This window comes from Propithecus coquereli, unplaced genomic scaffold (assembly GCF_000956105.1).
Source record: "Propithecus coquereli isolate 6110/MARCELLA unplaced genomic scaffold, Pcoq_1.0 Scaffold470, whole genome shotgun sequence".
NCBI classification, from domain to species: Eukaryota; Metazoa; Chordata; class Mammalia; order Primates; family Indriidae; genus Propithecus; species Propithecus coquereli.
In genome coordinates this window covers 700,665-718,757 of record NW_012150508.1, presented here as the reverse complement: position 1 = coordinate 718,757, position 18,093 = coordinate 700,665, and the positions used below count along the sequence as shown (strand labels likewise).

Below are 18,093 nucleotides of genomic sequence, written 5' to 3'. Positions count from 1 at the left end.
AGCAGCTCTGGCACCCCCACCCCTAGCCCAGCCTCCACATCTGTCAGAATCACTGCCAGAGCCCTGGTGGGGAGGGAGGTGGAAAGAGCCTCAGCTTGAGTCAGGCGGACCTGGGCTCTGCCCTTACTAGCAGGGTCACCTTGGACCAGTCCGCCTCCAAGCCTCAGTTTCCTCATCTGGGAAATAGACTCAGGAGCAGCCCCTTCCTGGGGGTCTTGTGAGGCTTGAGATCTTGCATGTAAACACGCCTGACAGTAACATACTTAGTAAACAATTATTTTAAGTGCACCATTTCACATGCCCTGCTAACCCCAACCTTAACCCTTACTCTGGGTGGGCAGTCCCACTCTGGCTGGCGGATGGCCCTGTGACCCTGCCTTTCCCCTTGGCAGGCTCCCCTGGTGCCCTCGAGTCTGTCACAGTCAGCAAGGGGGGCCCCAGAGGCTTTCGGGAGGATGGCCAAAATGAAAATTGCGCACGACTGGAGCTGATCATATTAAGATCCCACTGCACTTAAGCTTCCCCTCGGAAGTTCTTGAGAACAAACTGAAGAGGGTTCCCAGATGCCAAAGTGGCCTCGTGTTGATGCTCAGCTCGCTCTCGGCAGCCCCGCCACATGCTCCCCAGGTAATTGGTGTCCTAATGCACCGGCCCTGGACAGATTCCAGGATTCCACCACCTTGTCCTTTGAGGCCAGTTCTTGACGTCTCCTAGCCCAGTGACTGTGTCACGATCAGGCTCCGATGTACCCCTGCCAGTCTGCATTGTTTTCTTGTTCTTGCAGGCCATTTCTAAACTCTGTACAGAACGCCTTGGCCTGGAAGATTAAACAAGATTGCCAGACTGGAATTCTGTTCCAAACCAGGGCTTTAATGTCTAGAGATTGTGTGTCAGATGCAGTGGGGGAGATATATAAAAGGAAGACACAATACCTTCCATTGCAGATAGAAGTAAAGCAACATGGCTTTTATTTTCTTTTGCAAAATTACTTCTCTCTCCTTACTACAAAAGGAGTATGTGTTCTTTGCAAGAAGTCAAAGATAAAAAGAAAAACAAAAAGCATTAGCAACTTCACATGCTAGAGATGACAACTCTTCAGATTTTGTAGTATATTTTTTCTACACAGTTGTGTGCTTTTTTAAAAAAAACGTAACATCATACTGAGCTTACAGTCTTATACCGCCTTTTTTATTTGTGTATGTTGGAGCATGACATTAATTATTCTACATTATTTTGAGTGGCTACATAGTGTTGTATATAATCGAATTTTTATTTAACCAGTTCTTTGTGGTGGGCATTTGGATTGTTGCTGATGTTGTTGTTGTTTTTGCTGTTAGTAAGCCTTCTGTTGATTTCGGAAATCTTAAGAATGAATGGAGGGAGGAAGGGAAGTATCACAGCTGAGAGTTCAGATTTTGACCTCATTTGGACCTCAATTCAAATCATAAAAAGAACAGGTACCACTTTTATAGAGCCGGGATATATGCCAGGCACTGCGTTAAGTGCTTATACATATCTTGATATCTGATTTATTAATCCTCTCAATAGCCTGTGGATGAGGCACTATTTTTGTTCTCATTTTACAAGTGAAGAAACAGAGGCATAGCACCTCCACGTATCAGCAGCATGGCTGTGTGCAGCTGTCCTGTAGCTAAACCTTTGTGCACATCTAGGATTGTTTCTTAGAATAAATTCTTAAAAGTGGGGTTGCTGTCCCAGACCAGGAAGGCTATGCATATTTTAAGGCTTTGAATATGTAATGTAAATGGCTTTCCAGAAAGGGTATGCCGATTTATCCTCCTACCGACAGTGTTTAAGCATATCCGAGAAACACCTGCCATGCTTGAGCACCAACTGTGTGCCAGGCCCTAGGCTCAATATTCTATACTGCTTCCCTTCTTGAAGGAGAAGTTGTCCTGTGCCTGGCACAGAGTACGCAAGAACTCTGTACATCTCAGCCAGTATTAGCATCGTTGTTGTTATTTGTTATATTTTCTATCATTTGTTGAGAAAACAAGACACACACTTGAAGAACCTCAATAACGAAGTGAAAGTGGAACGAGGGGTTCCGACAATGGGAGTTACAAGAGTTGGCAGAATGTATGGGGTGGTAGTCAGGGCAGGCTTCAGAGTGGAGGAGTCATTTGGAGAACGGTGGCTGGAGGGGGGCGTAGAACCCTGGGAAGTGACAGCTGCAAGGCTGACAGGGAGGGGCTGTCAGTGGCTGGTGCTGAGCTGGGAGGAAGATGGGCCCAGATCAGGTAGCAGCTGGCTCGGGCAGTGCAGAGCCGCTGAGGTCTGGGAGGGTGATTTTCAGGGAATTGGATGTATCAGATGGAATGAGAGGATGGGACTGGAGGTGAGAGGACCTGGGGGAGCCCATGGCAGGAGCCCAAGTGCGAGGTCTGTGATGTGGCCTGGGGGGCACCTCTGGGAATGGTAAGGAGAAAAGATGTTGGGTTTTCTGGTGCGGGTGACATCCCTTCTTCCCGTGAGCACTGAAGCAAGAGAGAAACAGACACAGGGCTCAGCTACGAGGTCAGAGTATCAGGGTTATTACTGATAAAGCTGGGAGACCTTGGCTTACCTCCACGACCACAGTCGGACTTCTTGATACCCCGTCACCAAGTCTAGGCCTCAGGCACCCTGTCCGGGAAACTCTGTGCTGTGGGCACAGGGGATCACTGCCTCTGCCACTGAGCTGCTGGTGGGGAGCAGAGGAGGTGGGCCTCCAGGCCTGCTTCCAGAAGATGGAGGCCTTTGGTCCTTCTCAGGCATCCTTCACCCGTGGGGTACACAGGAGCTGAGTAGCAGAAAAGGGCCAGCCTCCCCATGTCCCTATCAGACAAATCATTCCTCCTCTCTTGGGAGGCGGCTGGAAGAAGAGTGGATGTTGCCTTTCCATTGTTCTTCCCTTCTGGGAATGGAACGCTCCTTTCCTTATTGCAACATAAGGTGGGAGTTGCAGCCACGCAACAACCCCGACCCTGGTACTATGACCTCCCCCAATCCACCTGGCCCAATCCAAGACGCTTCAGAGGAAAGGCCACCAGCAACCAGCCAGGCAGGATGGTGCTGTGGTGTGGCCCTGGTTCTGGTCCCAGCTGCTCCACTTAACTCCTGTGTCGCCTTTGGCGAATTTCTTAGCCTGAGTTTTGCTACCTGGAAAACATTGAGTGAGACCATTTATGTCCGTCCCAGTAGCAGCAGCTGTTCTTACGGAGCAGCATGTAGATGGGAAGGAAAGAGCTCGTGCAGGCTTTGGGCAGGTCTCACTGCCGTGGAGCGACTTCTGTGTAGACGTGTCTAGAACGAGGACTTGTGGGGAGAGTGGGCCCAATCTGGCCAAGAGAGACTGGGGAAGCATGGGCTCAGGGACTGTGTGGACAGGTGTGAGGGGTGTGGAGGGGACCGGACTCCAGGTGCTCCCACAGGGAGGGACAGGAGGAGGAAAAGCAGTGAAAGAGACAGAGAAGGAGCAATGCAGAGAGGAGGGAGGCAGTGTTGGACTCCCTCCCCTTCCCCACCCCCATGCAAAGCCCTGGATCCTTCCACTCTAGTCTGGGAAGCAGCTGGGGTGAAGGGTTGACAAGGCGGTTGGTGTCTAAGGGTAAAGACAGTAAGAAATCAGGCCTGTGTCCTGGCACAGGAGACCGTCTGGGTCCTCGTCCCATCTCTGGGTCCTGAGCAAAGCCTTTTCTTGCCCTTGGCCTTGGTTTTCCCATAGGTAAAATGCAGGGGGAACCAACGTAATGGGTTTTGATTTTTGTTTTTTGTTTTGTTTTGTTTTTAGCTCTTTTGACCACAACCTATGGTAAAAAAAAAAAAAAAAAAAAGTTTTCACACACACACGCAACTAAAACTAAAGCTTCATGAAACAATACTTTCTGACATGTTTACTGTGATATTTTGTGTTCTGTTGTATATCATTAAAAATGCTGGTCAAGCCCACTAAACTGATTGTACAGCCCATTAACGAGCCACACTCCATGGTCTGAAAATGCTGACCCAGCTCATCTGGAAGGTTCCTTCCCGCTCTGGCAGCCTGCAGTTCTGTTCCATTTCCTGAGGCCTCACACCCCCCATCAGCTGAGCCTTTGTGGTTTTCTTCTTTGTACTCTTTGAAACAGTAGTTTCCAATCTCAGATGCCAGAGACTCTGGTCTGAAGGCATGGTCACGAGGCCAGGTGCTGGGGGTGCCACCCCTCCTGCCTGAGTTTAAGGCGTGAGGTCCCCTAGTGGGGTGCTGCCTGCTCCGTCTCCAGTGCTGGGGCACCATGAGTAGGGAGGGGCCCCCGTGCTCCTCCCATTACTGTGAGAAAAGGAGGAGTGGGCTTGGATGTCATCCACACTCCCCTCCTTGCCCTGCCCCAAGATTCTACTGCACCAGTCTAGTCCCGAGAATGTTGTTGGGAAGTGGAGTCCTGCCAGTTAGACTTCTGGGCCCTTCCCCAGGCCCAGCCAGCTCCCTCTTCACCCTGTCCATGAACCCTTCCCTGGGCAGTTCTAGGGGTCACCCCCACGGGAGGTGCTGATGGGTGAGAAGAGCTTTAGCAGCTGACAGAACTGAGTTCACGTGGCAGCTCCTCCCCTGCCTGGCTGTGTGGACTTGGGAAGGTTCCCTGACATCTTTGAGCTTCTCTCCTCAACAAAAGCTTGAAGATGATAATACTCATCTTGGAGGATAAACTTAAGGATGAGATGATTGGTACAAAGTGCTTTGCATTGGCGCCTGGCATGAGTTAGGTGCTCAGGAAAAACTCATCCCTTTAAATCCCATCCCCTGTGTGTCCCTTTAAGGGAATGCCTGGAGAAATGGCACCTGTTGCCACCTTGAAGAGAGAAGGCGGAGATGCCTTCCACAGGTGGGGCAACATCAGAGAGAGGGTTCCCTGGGAGTAACCCCTAACCACCCCGAACATGTCGTCAAAGTGCAGGGACTGGAGCGCAGCAGGCACCCCTGGTGTCCACGGGGCAGCCTGAGGCAGCGTCTGGGGAGGAACACAGGGCTTGGAGGGCACAGACTCTCTGGGCCCCCAGAAGTGGGCCAGTAGCTATTTCCAAGGGTGATGGTGTGTCCTATCCCAGGGCCAAGCATAGAACGTTATGTGACAGGGCATCATTTTGACCCTAATTCTTGGAATCCACTTAAAAACTCACCCTCCTACAGGGCCTCAAGTTTTACCCCCCCAGTGTGTTCTCACAAATCATCTGGTTTGATCCTCCTAACCACCACTCCGGCAGAAGGAGAGGGCAGCCATGAGACTTTCGCAATGCCAGGGTAGCAAGAAGAACTCAGCAAGCAGCAGACGGGGTATCCAGGCAGGCAGGCAGTCTTGAGACTGCTTACTCTCACGCTGCTTCCCCTTGCCAAGGCTGCATGAAAGTCATCTTTGCAGGTGTCTTCAGAGCCCACAGCACTTTCTTTATGGTGCTACCCACGATAGTGAATTATTGGAAGGTGGATTTGATCCAGGCTGGAGACAGATGAGGGATGAGGGCACCTCCGTCGCCAGAGACTGCTGTTCCAGGGTCGACGCTTCCCAGAACCTGGAAGGCCTTGGAAGGCAGTTCCTTCCAGGGCTCCTGACTCAGTAGCCACATGCTTTGTCGCATCAGCTCTTGACAGCTGCAGCACCTGCAGCTTCGAGAGCCAAAGTGACTTGCCCAGGGCCACCACACAGCTCTAACAGGGAGGCTGGAGGCCCTTTGCAGGGCTGCCTTACACTGCTGGCACTTGGTACTGCCTGGGCCTCTTGCCTTTGTGTTCCTGGCTCCAGCTGCCCTCTGCTCTGTTTTGCCAATAACTGGACGATGGTGCTTCCAAGGGAGAGACTTACACTTTAACCATGGAGCATACAATAAGTCACTCGGGCTTGATTTATGGAAGCCCTGGTACTGGCTCGTGGTTCAGTAGAGGCAGCAAAACTCCGGATTGGAGGCTGCAAGCCCAGGCTTTATGCTTATTTGCTGGGGGATGTCCCTGGACCTCAGTTTCCCTGTCCATGTATGAGGGAATAGTGTCGGATGGACCTATTCTGGGGAACCTGACCTCCTAGGAGGCAGCGAGGCTCAGGGTAAAGTCCAAGACTGGTTCCGTCCTGCCGCTGCCCTGCCTTGCTATGTCTCCTTGGTCTAGTCCTCTCCTCTCTCTGGGCTCCTCTGTCTTCATCTCAAAAGTCAGCAAAGATGTACCTATTTTGCTGAAGTCACGGAGAGGAGACCATTTTGCAAAGCTCAAGGGCCACAGATTGTGTGGGATTTTATCCTCAGCCATTTAATGAGTCTCAGACTGGTGGGCCAGAAGAGAGACACTCAGACCTGCAAGAAGGCTTGTAGGAAGGACTGAGCCGTGGACCCTGGGCTGGCAGAGCTGGGCCAGAAAGCAGACCCTTCGCAGGGAAACGAGCTCCCATTACTCACATCAGCATAGCTGGGCACAGGCTGGGCAAGATTTTCAGGAGGTTTCCCTGCGCTCTGGTTCCCTCTGAGTACCCAAGACTCTCCCTGCCCCCGACTCCAGCCTGGTGTTCCCTGGGACTCATTCTGGGAGTGGGGTGGCAGGGCGCCTCCCCTGGGGGGAGGGGGGCCAGCCCTGCCCTGGCAGCTTCTGCGGCCTCCCTCCCTCCCAGCAGCTGGTATCCGTTGCACTGTTACAGTGAGGCCCAGATTAGACAGTGAGCTCATCGCGGCACCAATGGGGCCATGCTGGGGACTGGTGGCCTGATGGGGGGATCTCACTGGGGGCCTCCCTGGACCCTCTCTCTTTTCTCTCTACCTCCCTCTCTGTGTCTCTTGGACCTTCTTCCTCTCTCTCTGTCTCTCCCTCTCGTGCACACTGACACCCCCTCTTGGAGCTTGCTGGGGATTGTCATGGCAACCCTCCAGCAAAATTACCAAAACACTTTCATGCTCCCAGTCATACCAGACGAAGTGCTAATTCTGAGTAAGGCTGAAGCAGTTGGTAGGATGCTGAAGTCACAGGCTTTGCGTGGAGGGCCCTCTGGGGGCAGGGTGAGCAACCGAGGGAGATGAGCGCTCGGCCAGGAGGTAGGACCACCCCGAAAAAGCCCAGTCACTGGCCTGCCAGGAACGGAGATGTGTTTGTTGCTGTCCCTTCCCCACTCCTTATGCCAATTTGCATTACACACACACACACACACACACACACACACACACACACGTGGTGGAGGGCCAAAAACACCCAAAGTGCAGATTGACCCAAACAGAACCATCTGGAGTATTTACCACCTCATTCAGTGCTTGGAACCCAGAGACCCACTGTGGGGAGACTTCTGGGTGAGGCAGGAGGACAGCCAGCTGCCCAAGGCTTCTAGTTGGCAATGGCTCTGTGCCAGGGCAGCAGAGCAGTCAGGGGAAGGGGCGTGACTCTCTTGCCACCTCCCAGGGAAAAGCAGAGGAGGCCCTGTGAACAGAACTGCCCGACCTGGTTCTTCCTGCCCTGATGTGCATCCTCTGTGCTCACGGCCCCTGCATCCCTGGCCCCACGGCATCCCTGTTTCCTTCCGTCCCAGGCCCAGGGTACCGCAGGCTCGCTTGGAGACGGAGCCTTGCTAATGGGTAAGAACTGGTGGTTGCTTTTTTAAACCCCCAGCTCTGCCCAAAAGCTAAAGCATGGGTGGGAATGGTGGAGCAGGAGGTGCACAAACCCCCCACCCCACCTCTCCCCGGCAACCCCTCCTGGAGGCCAGCTTCCCCCGTAGCCTCGGCCCGGGCTGCTTGCCACTCTCTCGCCCGAGGGGAAGCATCTACCTCCTGTGAATGGCCCCCCACATTCCCTCACCCTCCCGAGGATTCTAGAATATTAGACCTAGAGGGACCCCCAGCAGACCAGAGTACAGCCTCCTTGCTTCACAGATGGGGAAACTGTGGCTAAGGGACGGGGAGCAGCTGGTTCAGGCCACAGAGTGTGTGGGGGATGGAGCCGACACTGCAGCCTGGGTGTCTGACTCCCGGCCCAGTGCTGTTCCCACCGCATCAGGGAGACAGTGGGATGGGGGTGCAAATGGTGAGCACTGATTTCTGAGTCAGGTGGGCCTGGCCTTGCATTCCAGTCTCAGCATTTAGTACATAGTGTGACCCTGGCAAACTACCAAGCACCCAGAGTCCTCATGTGTAAAATAGGGGTGATCCTAGGATGCTCCTCAAATGACGCAGTGGGGATGGTTTAGATGAGGCAGTGTGTGCAAAACATGATCGGCACAGTGCCAGGCACATGGTAGGTGTTCAACAGATGACATTTCTCTGTCCCTTCTCTGTAGTCCCAGGGCTACAGGCCTGCTAAGAGGGCTTGTCCCGCCTCCCCTTTAATGGCCATCCCCTGCCCCAGGATGGCCAGGTGAGGCAGGAAAAGCTGACATTGACCCCTCCCAGCCTCTGCAAACTCAGCAAGGCCTGGAGGGCAAAAGAAACCAGGACCTGATGCCCGGGGGACCCCACTACCGAACCCCCCAACCCCTGCCCACTCTTCTCACCCCCTGCCCCTAGAAGGTCTTGGCCCTCCAGCCTTTGAAGGAAGGAAAGGTGTGGGGGAGGGTCTGTTGAAAGAGGGGTTGATGTCCCCTGATGCCCCCTGGGACCCTCTCTGGAAACTAGCAGTAACAACACCCCAAGTGGTTCCCCTGTGCTATGTGGAATTCCACCCCGGAGACAGTACTTCGAGCTCAGCATTGCTCCGTCTGGCTGCTGCTTTTAAACTGTGAGTCAGACAAGGAGGTACAAGCCACCAAAACTCCCAAATGCCCTCTGGAGCAGGAATTTCTTGGAACCTCTCCCTGATATATTCTCAACCAAGTCGGGGGCTGGGTAGGTTTGAGGATGAGATCATGAAAGCAAAAGGAACTTTTATTTTATGCTTAAGACATTCTGGGCACCATGCTAGGTGCTTTCGTACATTACATCATTGATTCCCGGGGCATTATTTATGCTTTCCAGGTGTGGAAACCCGTCTCGAAGAGTGTGACCCACCCAAGGTTACAGAATGAGTCCACGGCAGGGCTCGGGTTAGAATCTAGGTCTGTGTTTTCTTAACCTGACAGTGGCCCTTAGCTGGCTCTTGCGAATAGGGAAGGGCACAGAAAGCACAAAAAGGCCACCCAGGGTGGGGGCTGGCCCTACGGCCCCCCTAAGGTTGGGGGGCCATGGTCACAGATGGAGAAGGTTGGCAGCAGGACCAGGATCTAGGTGGCATGGGAGCTTGGGTCTCTCCCTCCTCCCTTCCCCTCTCTTTTTAGAGGCCCCCTGTGAGCAGGGCCCAAGCCCAAGGAGGGGGTGATCTTATTGCTAATTTGGGACGCTTGCTGTGGAGTACACATCTCTTTTCCTATTTTCACTGTCCTGGGCCAGGGTTGGGGAGCCTCCCACACAGGGGAGTGGAGAGAGATGACTTAGGGCACACCAGTCCCTGGCCTGGGAAATTGGGGTCCAGAGAAACTGTGTGTGTTGGAGGCAATGTGCCCCCCTTGCTGGTCTGCTAGGAGCCATGGAAGCAGGATGAACATGGCGACAGTCTCGCCACAGGGACCCAGGAGCTCCTCTGTGTGCCAACTCTGTGCTGGGTGCTGGGAAAGGCAGTGGCCAGCGCTGACTTCCCAGTGGGCAAGGCAGACACTACAGAGTCAACAACAAACAAGAGGACCCTTTGGATGGTGATAAACATGCTTCAGAGAAAAAGGGGATAGAATGACTGAGGGGCAGCCTTCAGTAGTGTGGCCAGGGAAGGCTTCTCCAACGGGGAACATCTGAGCCGAGAACTCTGCAGGGCAGACAGACAAGTGGCTTGTCCAAGGCCACATAGTAAGCTTGGGGAGAGCCAGGCTAGGACCCATTTCTGGACTCTCATACTAACGGTCTCCCTCCTCCTAGAAACATCCATCTCTTGGGTTCTGACATGTTCCCCCAGTTTCCCCCCATCCTGTTGGACGCTACTTCCCTGAGCCCTTGACTGGCTCACCCTCCTTCCAGAGCTGGCTTATCCCAGCCCTCCTCTGCCCCCCACTGTGAACCCCCATATATCCCCTGATGACTCCAAAACTTCCTCCTGCACCCCTCCCCTCTCTCCTGAGTGACAGGGGTCTGCTTAACGTCTCCACTTGGATGTCTGATGGTCTCTTAGCACAAAGCTAAGTCGATATAATAAAGAAACCCCAAATCAGAGTAATTTTAAAATAGTCAAGTGATTCCTGTGTCGTAATAGTCCCAAGGGAAGCGTTTCAGGTTGGCAGATAGCTCTGCTCCATGTGGTCATTTAGGGACCCAGACTAATGACGGTGCCACTGTCTTTAGCACGATGCTCCCGAGGTCTCTCTGGGTATCGCTCTTCCAGCCAGTGTGAGGGGAAGCACACAGACGTCTAGGGCAGGAATGTCTCCTTAACCAAGAGAGGCAGAATACCACTCTGCTTGTGTTCCACAGATGAGAGTTCACGCGTCTGGCCCACCAAGCTTCAAGGGAAGTTGAGAAATGTGACCCAGCTGGGTGGGCAGCTGGCTGTCTCTGCTGCAGCCACCCTCTAGAACACCGAGGACTCCCCTGCCCTGGCAGCAGGGGAAAGTTCTCTGGGGGTGACCCCCTTACCCTGTGTCTCCCTGGTCCTGGCTTTGCCCTTTGAGAATTCTTCCTTGTCTATCATTACCCACAACCATGGGCTTGAACAATCATGAGCTTTTGCAGTCCCCTGGCAATTTTGTTGGCGATAGCAATTGCTTCAGAAACTTAGTAGACTTCAGTTCTAGATGGTTCTGGTTAGTTCCATGTGCCAGAAACCACACAGGTAGTTCCTTTCTTGACAGTTATTAAATCTGTCTTCCTTGCCAAACCTATTTCTTTCTCACTCATTAGAAATGAGGGTTACCCTAAGGACATTGAAATAACAGACTTGGATAACAAGGCAATACCCTTAACATAATACTTTGCCACAGGGATAATTTCATTTGGCTTAATGTTTGGCCTAATAGACAAGCTTTGAGAGAGGCTCTGGGCCATGTCAGTGTGATCTCCTGCCCTTTGAAAAAAACCAGTTGGCTTTTTCAACCCAGAGGACACCGGTTTTCTGGATTCTTTTTGTTTCTGTCCATCTTTTCTTGCAGACTAGCCAATCTCTTTCTTGTAATATTTTGCCGAAAGCAGCATCAAGCAGCCAACACATGCAAATGTTTTCTCTTTTCAACCACTTTTCTAGAATTATAGGCTCAATAGGCATGTGGGCTGTCTTCCAAATTATCACAGGTGATGTTTGCAATAAATGTTTTGTCCCAGCATAGCAAGGGTCACCAGATTCCCATTCTCCAATATCTGTTTCTATATTGCTGACCACCTGTCGGCTAAGCCAATGGCACCTGTTTTGGGGGTTTTATACACGGCAGTTTCCACTTCTGGTACTAATTTCTGTATTAGTTAGGGTATTGCTAAACTCCTGTTAAAAGGAACTCCAGGCCTGGCATGGTGGCTCACACCTGTAATCCTAGCACTTTGGGAGGCCGAGGTGGGAGGATTGCTTGAAGCTAGGAGTTCAAGACCAGCCTGAGCAACAGCAAGACACCATCTCTACAAAAAAATAGAAAAAGTAGCTGGGCATGGGTCCCTGTAGTCCCAGCTACTTGGGAGGCTGAAGCAGGAGGATCATTCGAGCCCAGGCATTGAGGGCAATGCCACCACACTTTAGCCTGGGCAACAGAGCAATACCTTGTCTAAAAAAAAAAAAAAAAAAAAAGGAATTCCAAATACAGTAGTCTTAAAATTATAGAAGTTGATTTTTCTCTCATGTAATATAGTTTTGACAGGAGCATTCCAGGCCTCACCCAGGTGGGCAGTGGGTTTCGCTGGGTGGCCACTCTTCTTTTCCCCAAGGCATTCCCGTCTATCAGTGGCACCACCATAGAGCACTTGCTCAGGCCAAATACACAGAAGCCAACCTTGATTCCTCCTCCTCCCCTGCCCCACGCCCCATCTAATCTGTCGGCAAGTTCTCTCACTTCTATATTCAGACAAATCCCAAATCTGACATTTCCTACATCTCCATTGCCTCCGCCCTACCCCAAGCCTCCACCGTCTTGTCTCTGGGGTCTCATAACAATCTTCCAAGTGGGCTCCCTGCTTCTTCCCTGGCTCCTCTCCATAAGACAGCCACAGTGAGTTTTGAAAAACACAAATTGGAGCATGTAGCTCCCTGTGCTGAAAACCCTTACTATTCGCCCTTGGAATGAAATTCCATCTTTGTAACACAGCAGCCAAGGCCGTAAGTGACCTTCCCATCCCCCTCACGCACTCTTCCTTAGCCACACAGGCCTCCTTGCTGCTCCTCGAATAATCCAACCTTGTTCTTGCTTTAGCGCCTTTGCACTAGGGTTCCCTGTGCCCAACACTCTCTTCGCACTTGGCCACATGGCTGGTTCCTCCTTTGTCCACCATGGGGCAACCACTTCAGCGCAGTGGGCAAGAGTGTGGGCTCCGCGCTGCCTAGGTTTGAAGCTCAGCTCTGGCACTTACTGGCTGTGGGACCTTGGGACAAGCTGCTTAGCTTCTCTGTGCCTTGGTTTTCCTGTCTGTAAGTGGCAATGATAAATGTATGGCACTTGTTACCCAGGGTTGTTGAGAGGATTAAATAAAATAGCTAACACGTTAAATGAGTTAATGCATAAAAGTACTCAGAGCATCGCACATATTAAGCACTTAGCAGTGTTATTATTGTCCTTCAGGTGTCAGCTTAAATATTCCCCACTCTGGGAAGCCTTTGCTGGCCACCTGCTCTGTGACTCTCTCCATCTGCACCCGTATCACACCACCCTATTTTATTTCCACCCCTGCACATGTTCTTGTTGATACGTTTATTGCCTGTCTCCCGTCCCCCACCCCCACCGTTGAATGTAACTGTCGTGAGGGCAGGGACTTTATCTTTCTTGTTCACTTCCATGCTGAGCCGGTATACAGTGGGTTCTCAGTAAGTCTTTGTTGAGTGGATATGGAAGGCGCGGAGGCCAAATCCCACCGAGTCCCTCCTTTGCCAGTGGTGCGGTGCGCCTTGCTGGGTGCCCAGGGAGGGCACCTCTCTCTGTGCGCTGGGCATCTCAGGCCCACTTTGCTCTTGGGAGTCCGAGGGCACCGGGCAGGGGCCGTCCTCTGGACCTGCACTTAAAGACCCTCGGCGCACTGGTAGGATGTTGCTCAGGGGTCTCAGCCCTTAGCAGGGGGCTGTCAGATCACGGACTTTAGAGTCCGCCCCGCTGGCTCCATCAGTGACTAGGGGAGTAGCTACTTATCCCCTCTGTGCCTCCGTTTTCTCATATGTAAAACTGAGAGAATGCCAATTACCTCACAGGGCTGTTAGGAAGATTAAATAGGATGATATATGTAAAACAGAGCTCACTGGCTGGCTTGGAGTAAGCTCTCCAGATGGTAGCTATTATTGTTGTTGTTGTTGTCAGTGCCTTATCTAAGTGTCTTTCTTCAGGGCATGAATGGGGGTGACTTGGGTGGGGAGAGGAGTGAGGAGACAGAGAAGACATCCAGGCAAGGGAAGAACCGGAATGGAATAATCGGGGTGTGTTTGTATTCGTGCGCACGTGTGTGTGTGTGTGTGTGTGTGTGTGTGTCTGGGTGGGGGGTGGCGAGGATCCAGAGGAGAAGCCCGCCCCTTCCTCTGAGCTCGGTTCTGGGGAGCCTGGCGCCTTGGCTCTCCTGGCTACAAGGAGAGCAGCAAAATTCCGCGGCAGAATAACCAGCGCCTTGAGTGTGCGCATCTGGGGCTGGGGGGCGGGGGACCTGCGTCCCAGCGGACACCTGGGTTGCTACAGACGTGGACGTGGGGAGTGGGGTGATCCCAGCGTGGACAGCGCCCGCCTAGTCCTGCCGATCCGAGGACCCCTGGCCCGGGCGCAGCTCGGAGGCGCCGCGTGCTCTTGGGGCCTCGGATCCTCCCGGAACCCCCGCGGGCGGGGCCCGCCTTCCGGAGCCGGGTTGGCAGGGGCGGGCGGCTCCGGGGAAGGGGCCGTTACTTTCCCAGAGTGGCGGGGCGACGTCAGGCGGAAGGGCGCGGGGCGCGCACGCTTTAAATGGCATTCGCTGTCATCCGAGCTCGCAGCCGGGTGGGCAGGAGCGGGCTATATAAGCCGCGAGCCGCGAAGCCGCGGGGCAGACGGCGACAGCAGCGGCGGCGAGCGCTTCGGAGCGCGGCGGAGCAGCGTCCCCGGAGCCCCGCGCCCCCCGACGGGCCCGCTCGCCCGCCCTCCCGAGGAGCGCCGGCCCGGGCCCGCGAGGGCCGCCGCCACCCCGCAGCAGATTTGGATCCCCCGCCCGGCGAGCCCCAGGCTGCTGCCTCCCGGGGGGCCCCGGCGCAGCGGCCGCCCGCGGAGAGTCCCGGAGCCCCGCCGCCCGGCCCCGCAGACGCCGGCGGCGCCATGGCAGCCGCCAAGCCCGGCGAGCTGATGGGCATCTGCTCCAGCTACCAGGCGGTGATGCCGCACTTCGTGTGCCTGGCCGACGAGTTCCCGCAGCCCGTGCGGCCCGCCAAGCTGTCCAAGGGCAAGGGCCGGCTGAGGCGGCCGCGCCAGTCCCGCTTCAAGACGCAGCCGGTGACCTTCGACGAGATCCAGGAGGTGGAGGAGGAGGGGGTGTCCCCCATGGAGGAGGAGAAGGCCAAGAAGTCGTTCCTGCAGAGCCTGGAGTGCCTGCGCCGCAGCACGCAGAGCCTGTCGCTGCAGAGGGAGCAGCTCAGCAGCTGCAAACTGAGGAACAGCCTGGACTCCAGCGACTCCGACTCGGCCCTGTGAGGGGCGCCGCCCGGAAGGGGGACGCGCGCGCGCCTCCGCGGCCCGCCAGGGCACCAGGGGGCGAACCCCGAGAGGGCTGGCGCCCCGCCTCGGGGGACCCCTGAGGACCGGGGACCGCCGCCCCTCGCGCGCTTGGACTACCGCCCGACCGCGAGCTGGTCCGTGCGTCGTCCGCTGCGCTCGCCCTGGCCCGGAGAGCGCGGGGCGCCAGGGAGGGGGGCCGCTTTCTTTGCCCTTGTAAATGTTTATTTTTTAACTCTTCCCAGTACGAACTCTTCTGTGAGTGTGTGCGGGGAGGCGCGCCCGCGCTGAGGCGGGTCCCGGTGGCCGGGGTCGCCGCTCCAAGCCCTTGTCTAATGGTTTGCAACTCCGATTTTGCACACCGCTGCACCGCGGCCCCAGCGCACACCCGTCCACACTCACGCCAACACACTCTCGCTGAACACTTTTATAATTGTTAGGCGCGGCCGATGGGACTTGGGCGCAGCGCAGCTGCTGCTGCGGCCGGAGGATTGATATTTATTTTTGCATTGCGATGGCTGAAGGCGTTTATTTAACGATCTTTTTACCTGGATATGTCTGGGAGGCTCCCGAACGGAGACAAATAAAGTCAATATATTTGCACAGTGCATTTCTCCAGGCTCTTGAATTCTTGAACCTTTGGGGCCCAGGTTCCCAAGGCTGGGGGAGGCGAGGGAGGTGGTGGCGGGGACGGGGAGCCAGGGAGCCCCAGGTGGAAGTGCCTCCACTACCTTCAGTCACCAGAACGAGGTCGCGCCCCAGGTCCATCACCTGCCTCTCCAATGGATCCACACCCGGCCCAGAGCGCTCCTGCCCCACCCCCCATCCCCCATCGCCCGCGTCCGGGATGCAGTGAAGCCGCTGGCGGGGCAAAGTCGGCGCTGTGAGGTTGGACAGCGCCCTCCTTGGCGCAGCTGACCTTTCAGGGAGGCCGGGGTTAGGGTCCCCTCCCCACACCCGCCGCAGAAGACACCACTCGCTCGGCGCCCATTGCTGGCGGCGGGTGGGGCGGGTGGGGAGCCAGCACTGAGCGACTTGGGCGGGGTTGTTTGGGCGGTGGGACCCGAGAGAGGGCCAGGAGCCCGCCTGGGCTGGGCGGGAGTGTGGGTGCGCACTCATTGCCGCCTGCAGGGACCCCCCTCCCCAACTCCCAGCTAACTCAGCCACACTGTGCCGCCGGAGCAAACAGCGGCTCTGTCCTTTGGTGCGTCCTTCCAGCCCTTATCTTTTGCCCACTTTGGGGTAAAAGGAGGGTGGGACGTGTCTTTGGTCCGGGCCTGCAGGGCGCTTGGGTACCACCGAGTTCTGCCCCGCGCGCCCGTCCCTGCCTTTGTTTACAGATGAGGAGACAAGGCCAGCGGCGAGGGAAAGGTCGCACGCAGAGGAGCGGAGGCGCAGCCGGTGCTCCTGACTCCCGGTCCCCGGCTCCTTCCACTACAGGACTGACTCTGCAGTGCTCTTCAGCAGCGGCGCCCTACATCCTCCGGGTTAGCGGTGTAGCAGTGTCACCTGGCAGCGGGTGGTCAGGTGTAACAAACAACACTGGTTGAGGAAGGCGGGTCCCCACACCTGAGGCCTCTTCCCAGCCCACCCCTCCCGGATTACTCCAGGCTGACCCCGGCGTGGCCAGGCTGTGGGCTGAGGAGCAGGGCGACTGAAGGAGAGCGCAGAGGCGCGTCCACGCCGTCTCCGGGCTGCCGCAGCTCCGTGCTCGGGCGCCCTCTATTGGTGGGGCTGAGGGGGCAGGCGTCTTCCCCCCAAACCCACCCTCTCAGCTCAGCCAGCCCGTGGTGGGAACTGCCTGTCTCCCTTCACGCCGCACCTCTGGCAGCCCTGGGCTTCGCAGAAGCAGAGAGAGCAGAGGAAATAAAACAAATAAACAAAAATAGAACCGCAGGGCCTGAGAGGATGCCCTTCCCACTTGCACAGAGAGAGGAGAACAGACCCGTGACACTGGCTGCTGTGGTCTTTGGCCCCTGTCCCAGCCCCTGAGGACACACCGGCCATGGTAGTCCCCAGCGACGGGGTTCCATTGTGGTGGGGGGGGAGGGGGTTGGTGACAGGAGGTCCTTATCTGCAAAGGCCACCTCAGGTTGATGCTTTATTCCAGTCCACAGCTGCTGTCACTGGGCTGCTTTGAGCTCCCGAGGGCAGGAGGAGGGGGGCTGGGACACCCGCAGAGCCCAGCCCCATGCTCTTCTTTCTCCAGAGAGACTCGCCAAGGGCAGAGGGAAAGACCCCAACATCCTTCCCCCTCCTTAGCTCTTCTGCAGTGGCTCCTGTTTCTACTCTTCAAGAGCCAGATGCCCCAAGGATCTGAAACACCCCCCAGTGGGCTTCTAGACCCCTCAGGCTGAGATCCTCCCTCTGGACAGCCTTCTCCTGCCAAAGAACCTCCTTGTCCTGCTGGCCCTCACCCCTACTCAGCTGACGGCCTACCCTAGGGTCTCCTTGGATCCCCCTGGCCAGTATCGAGGGTTATTTCTGGGACCTTGTCCCACCACTGGACTCCCTGCTAAGCTGCAGGCAGGCCCCAGCACTGACGAGGTGCTTCTGAAATGTTTGTTGGGTTAAAATAAATAAAGAGGCAGTGAGGAAGATCGACTACCATCTTGCCTACTTCTTAGTCTGTTTTTAAATTATTCTTCTAATTTTTTATTGCCCAAGAAATATTTGTTCATTATAATATAAAACAAGTGACTTATACTCCCACCACTCAGAGACAAATAGGTTAACATTCTGGAAGTTATGCCTATATGTGCGTGCTTATTTTCTTTTATAAGACGGGTTTATGTTCTACGTGCTGTTTTCGGCCTGCTTTTTTGCTTCATTGCATTTGTATTTAATATCAGTATATAAGGATCTTCATCATAGTTTTTACAAATTCTGTTGAATAGATACTCCACATTTAATTAAGCTAATGCTCCACTGCTTAGTATAAAAATGATGTCCTATTTGTCCCAGTTTCATAGTTTGGCCTGTAACTGGCAGTTCTAAGTGTTGATATGGAAAGACGTCTGGTGGGAGCAGTGACTCGGAGAGGGTGAGGGAGAGGAGGTTGGGGTGCTGCAGTGTTAGAGGAGCCGTGGCCCCTGCAGGACGCTGGGGTTGCTCTCTGGTTCTGAATGTCTCTGCCCTGAACAGAGGAAGGGGCAGGAGAGACTGGGGGGTAGGGAGCCCCTGCCAGGTCCCTGAGGAACTGCTGGGCTAGGCTCTTCCCAGCGCCCTAAGGCATTCCGCAGGAGTGCACAGCTCCAGGGAGAGGCGGGCTGGGCCGGGCTGGGTG

General features: G+C 55.0%; 1 protein-coding gene across 1 annotated transcript; it reads left to right on the top strand.

The window, feature by feature from the left end:
* Positions 1–14,023: 14,023 nt before the first annotated feature.
* LOC105819146 (chromosome unknown open reading frame, human C11orf96) lies at positions 14,024–15,417 on the top strand. The gene has a single exon (XM_012655329.1). The coding sequence runs from the start codon at positions 14,070–14,072 to the stop codon at positions 14,784–14,786; it is 717 nt and encodes a 238-aa protein (XP_012510783.1). The 5' UTR covers positions 14,024–14,069; the 3' UTR covers positions 14,787–15,417.
* Positions 15,418–18,093: the final 2,676 nt, after the last annotated feature.

Bases quoted from the DNA above. Each gene is read 5' to 3' on its own strand.
- LOC105819146 (XM_012655329.1), top strand. From the start codon at position 14,070: ATGGCATTCGCTGTCATCCGAGCTCGCAGCCGGGTGGGCAGGAGCGGG.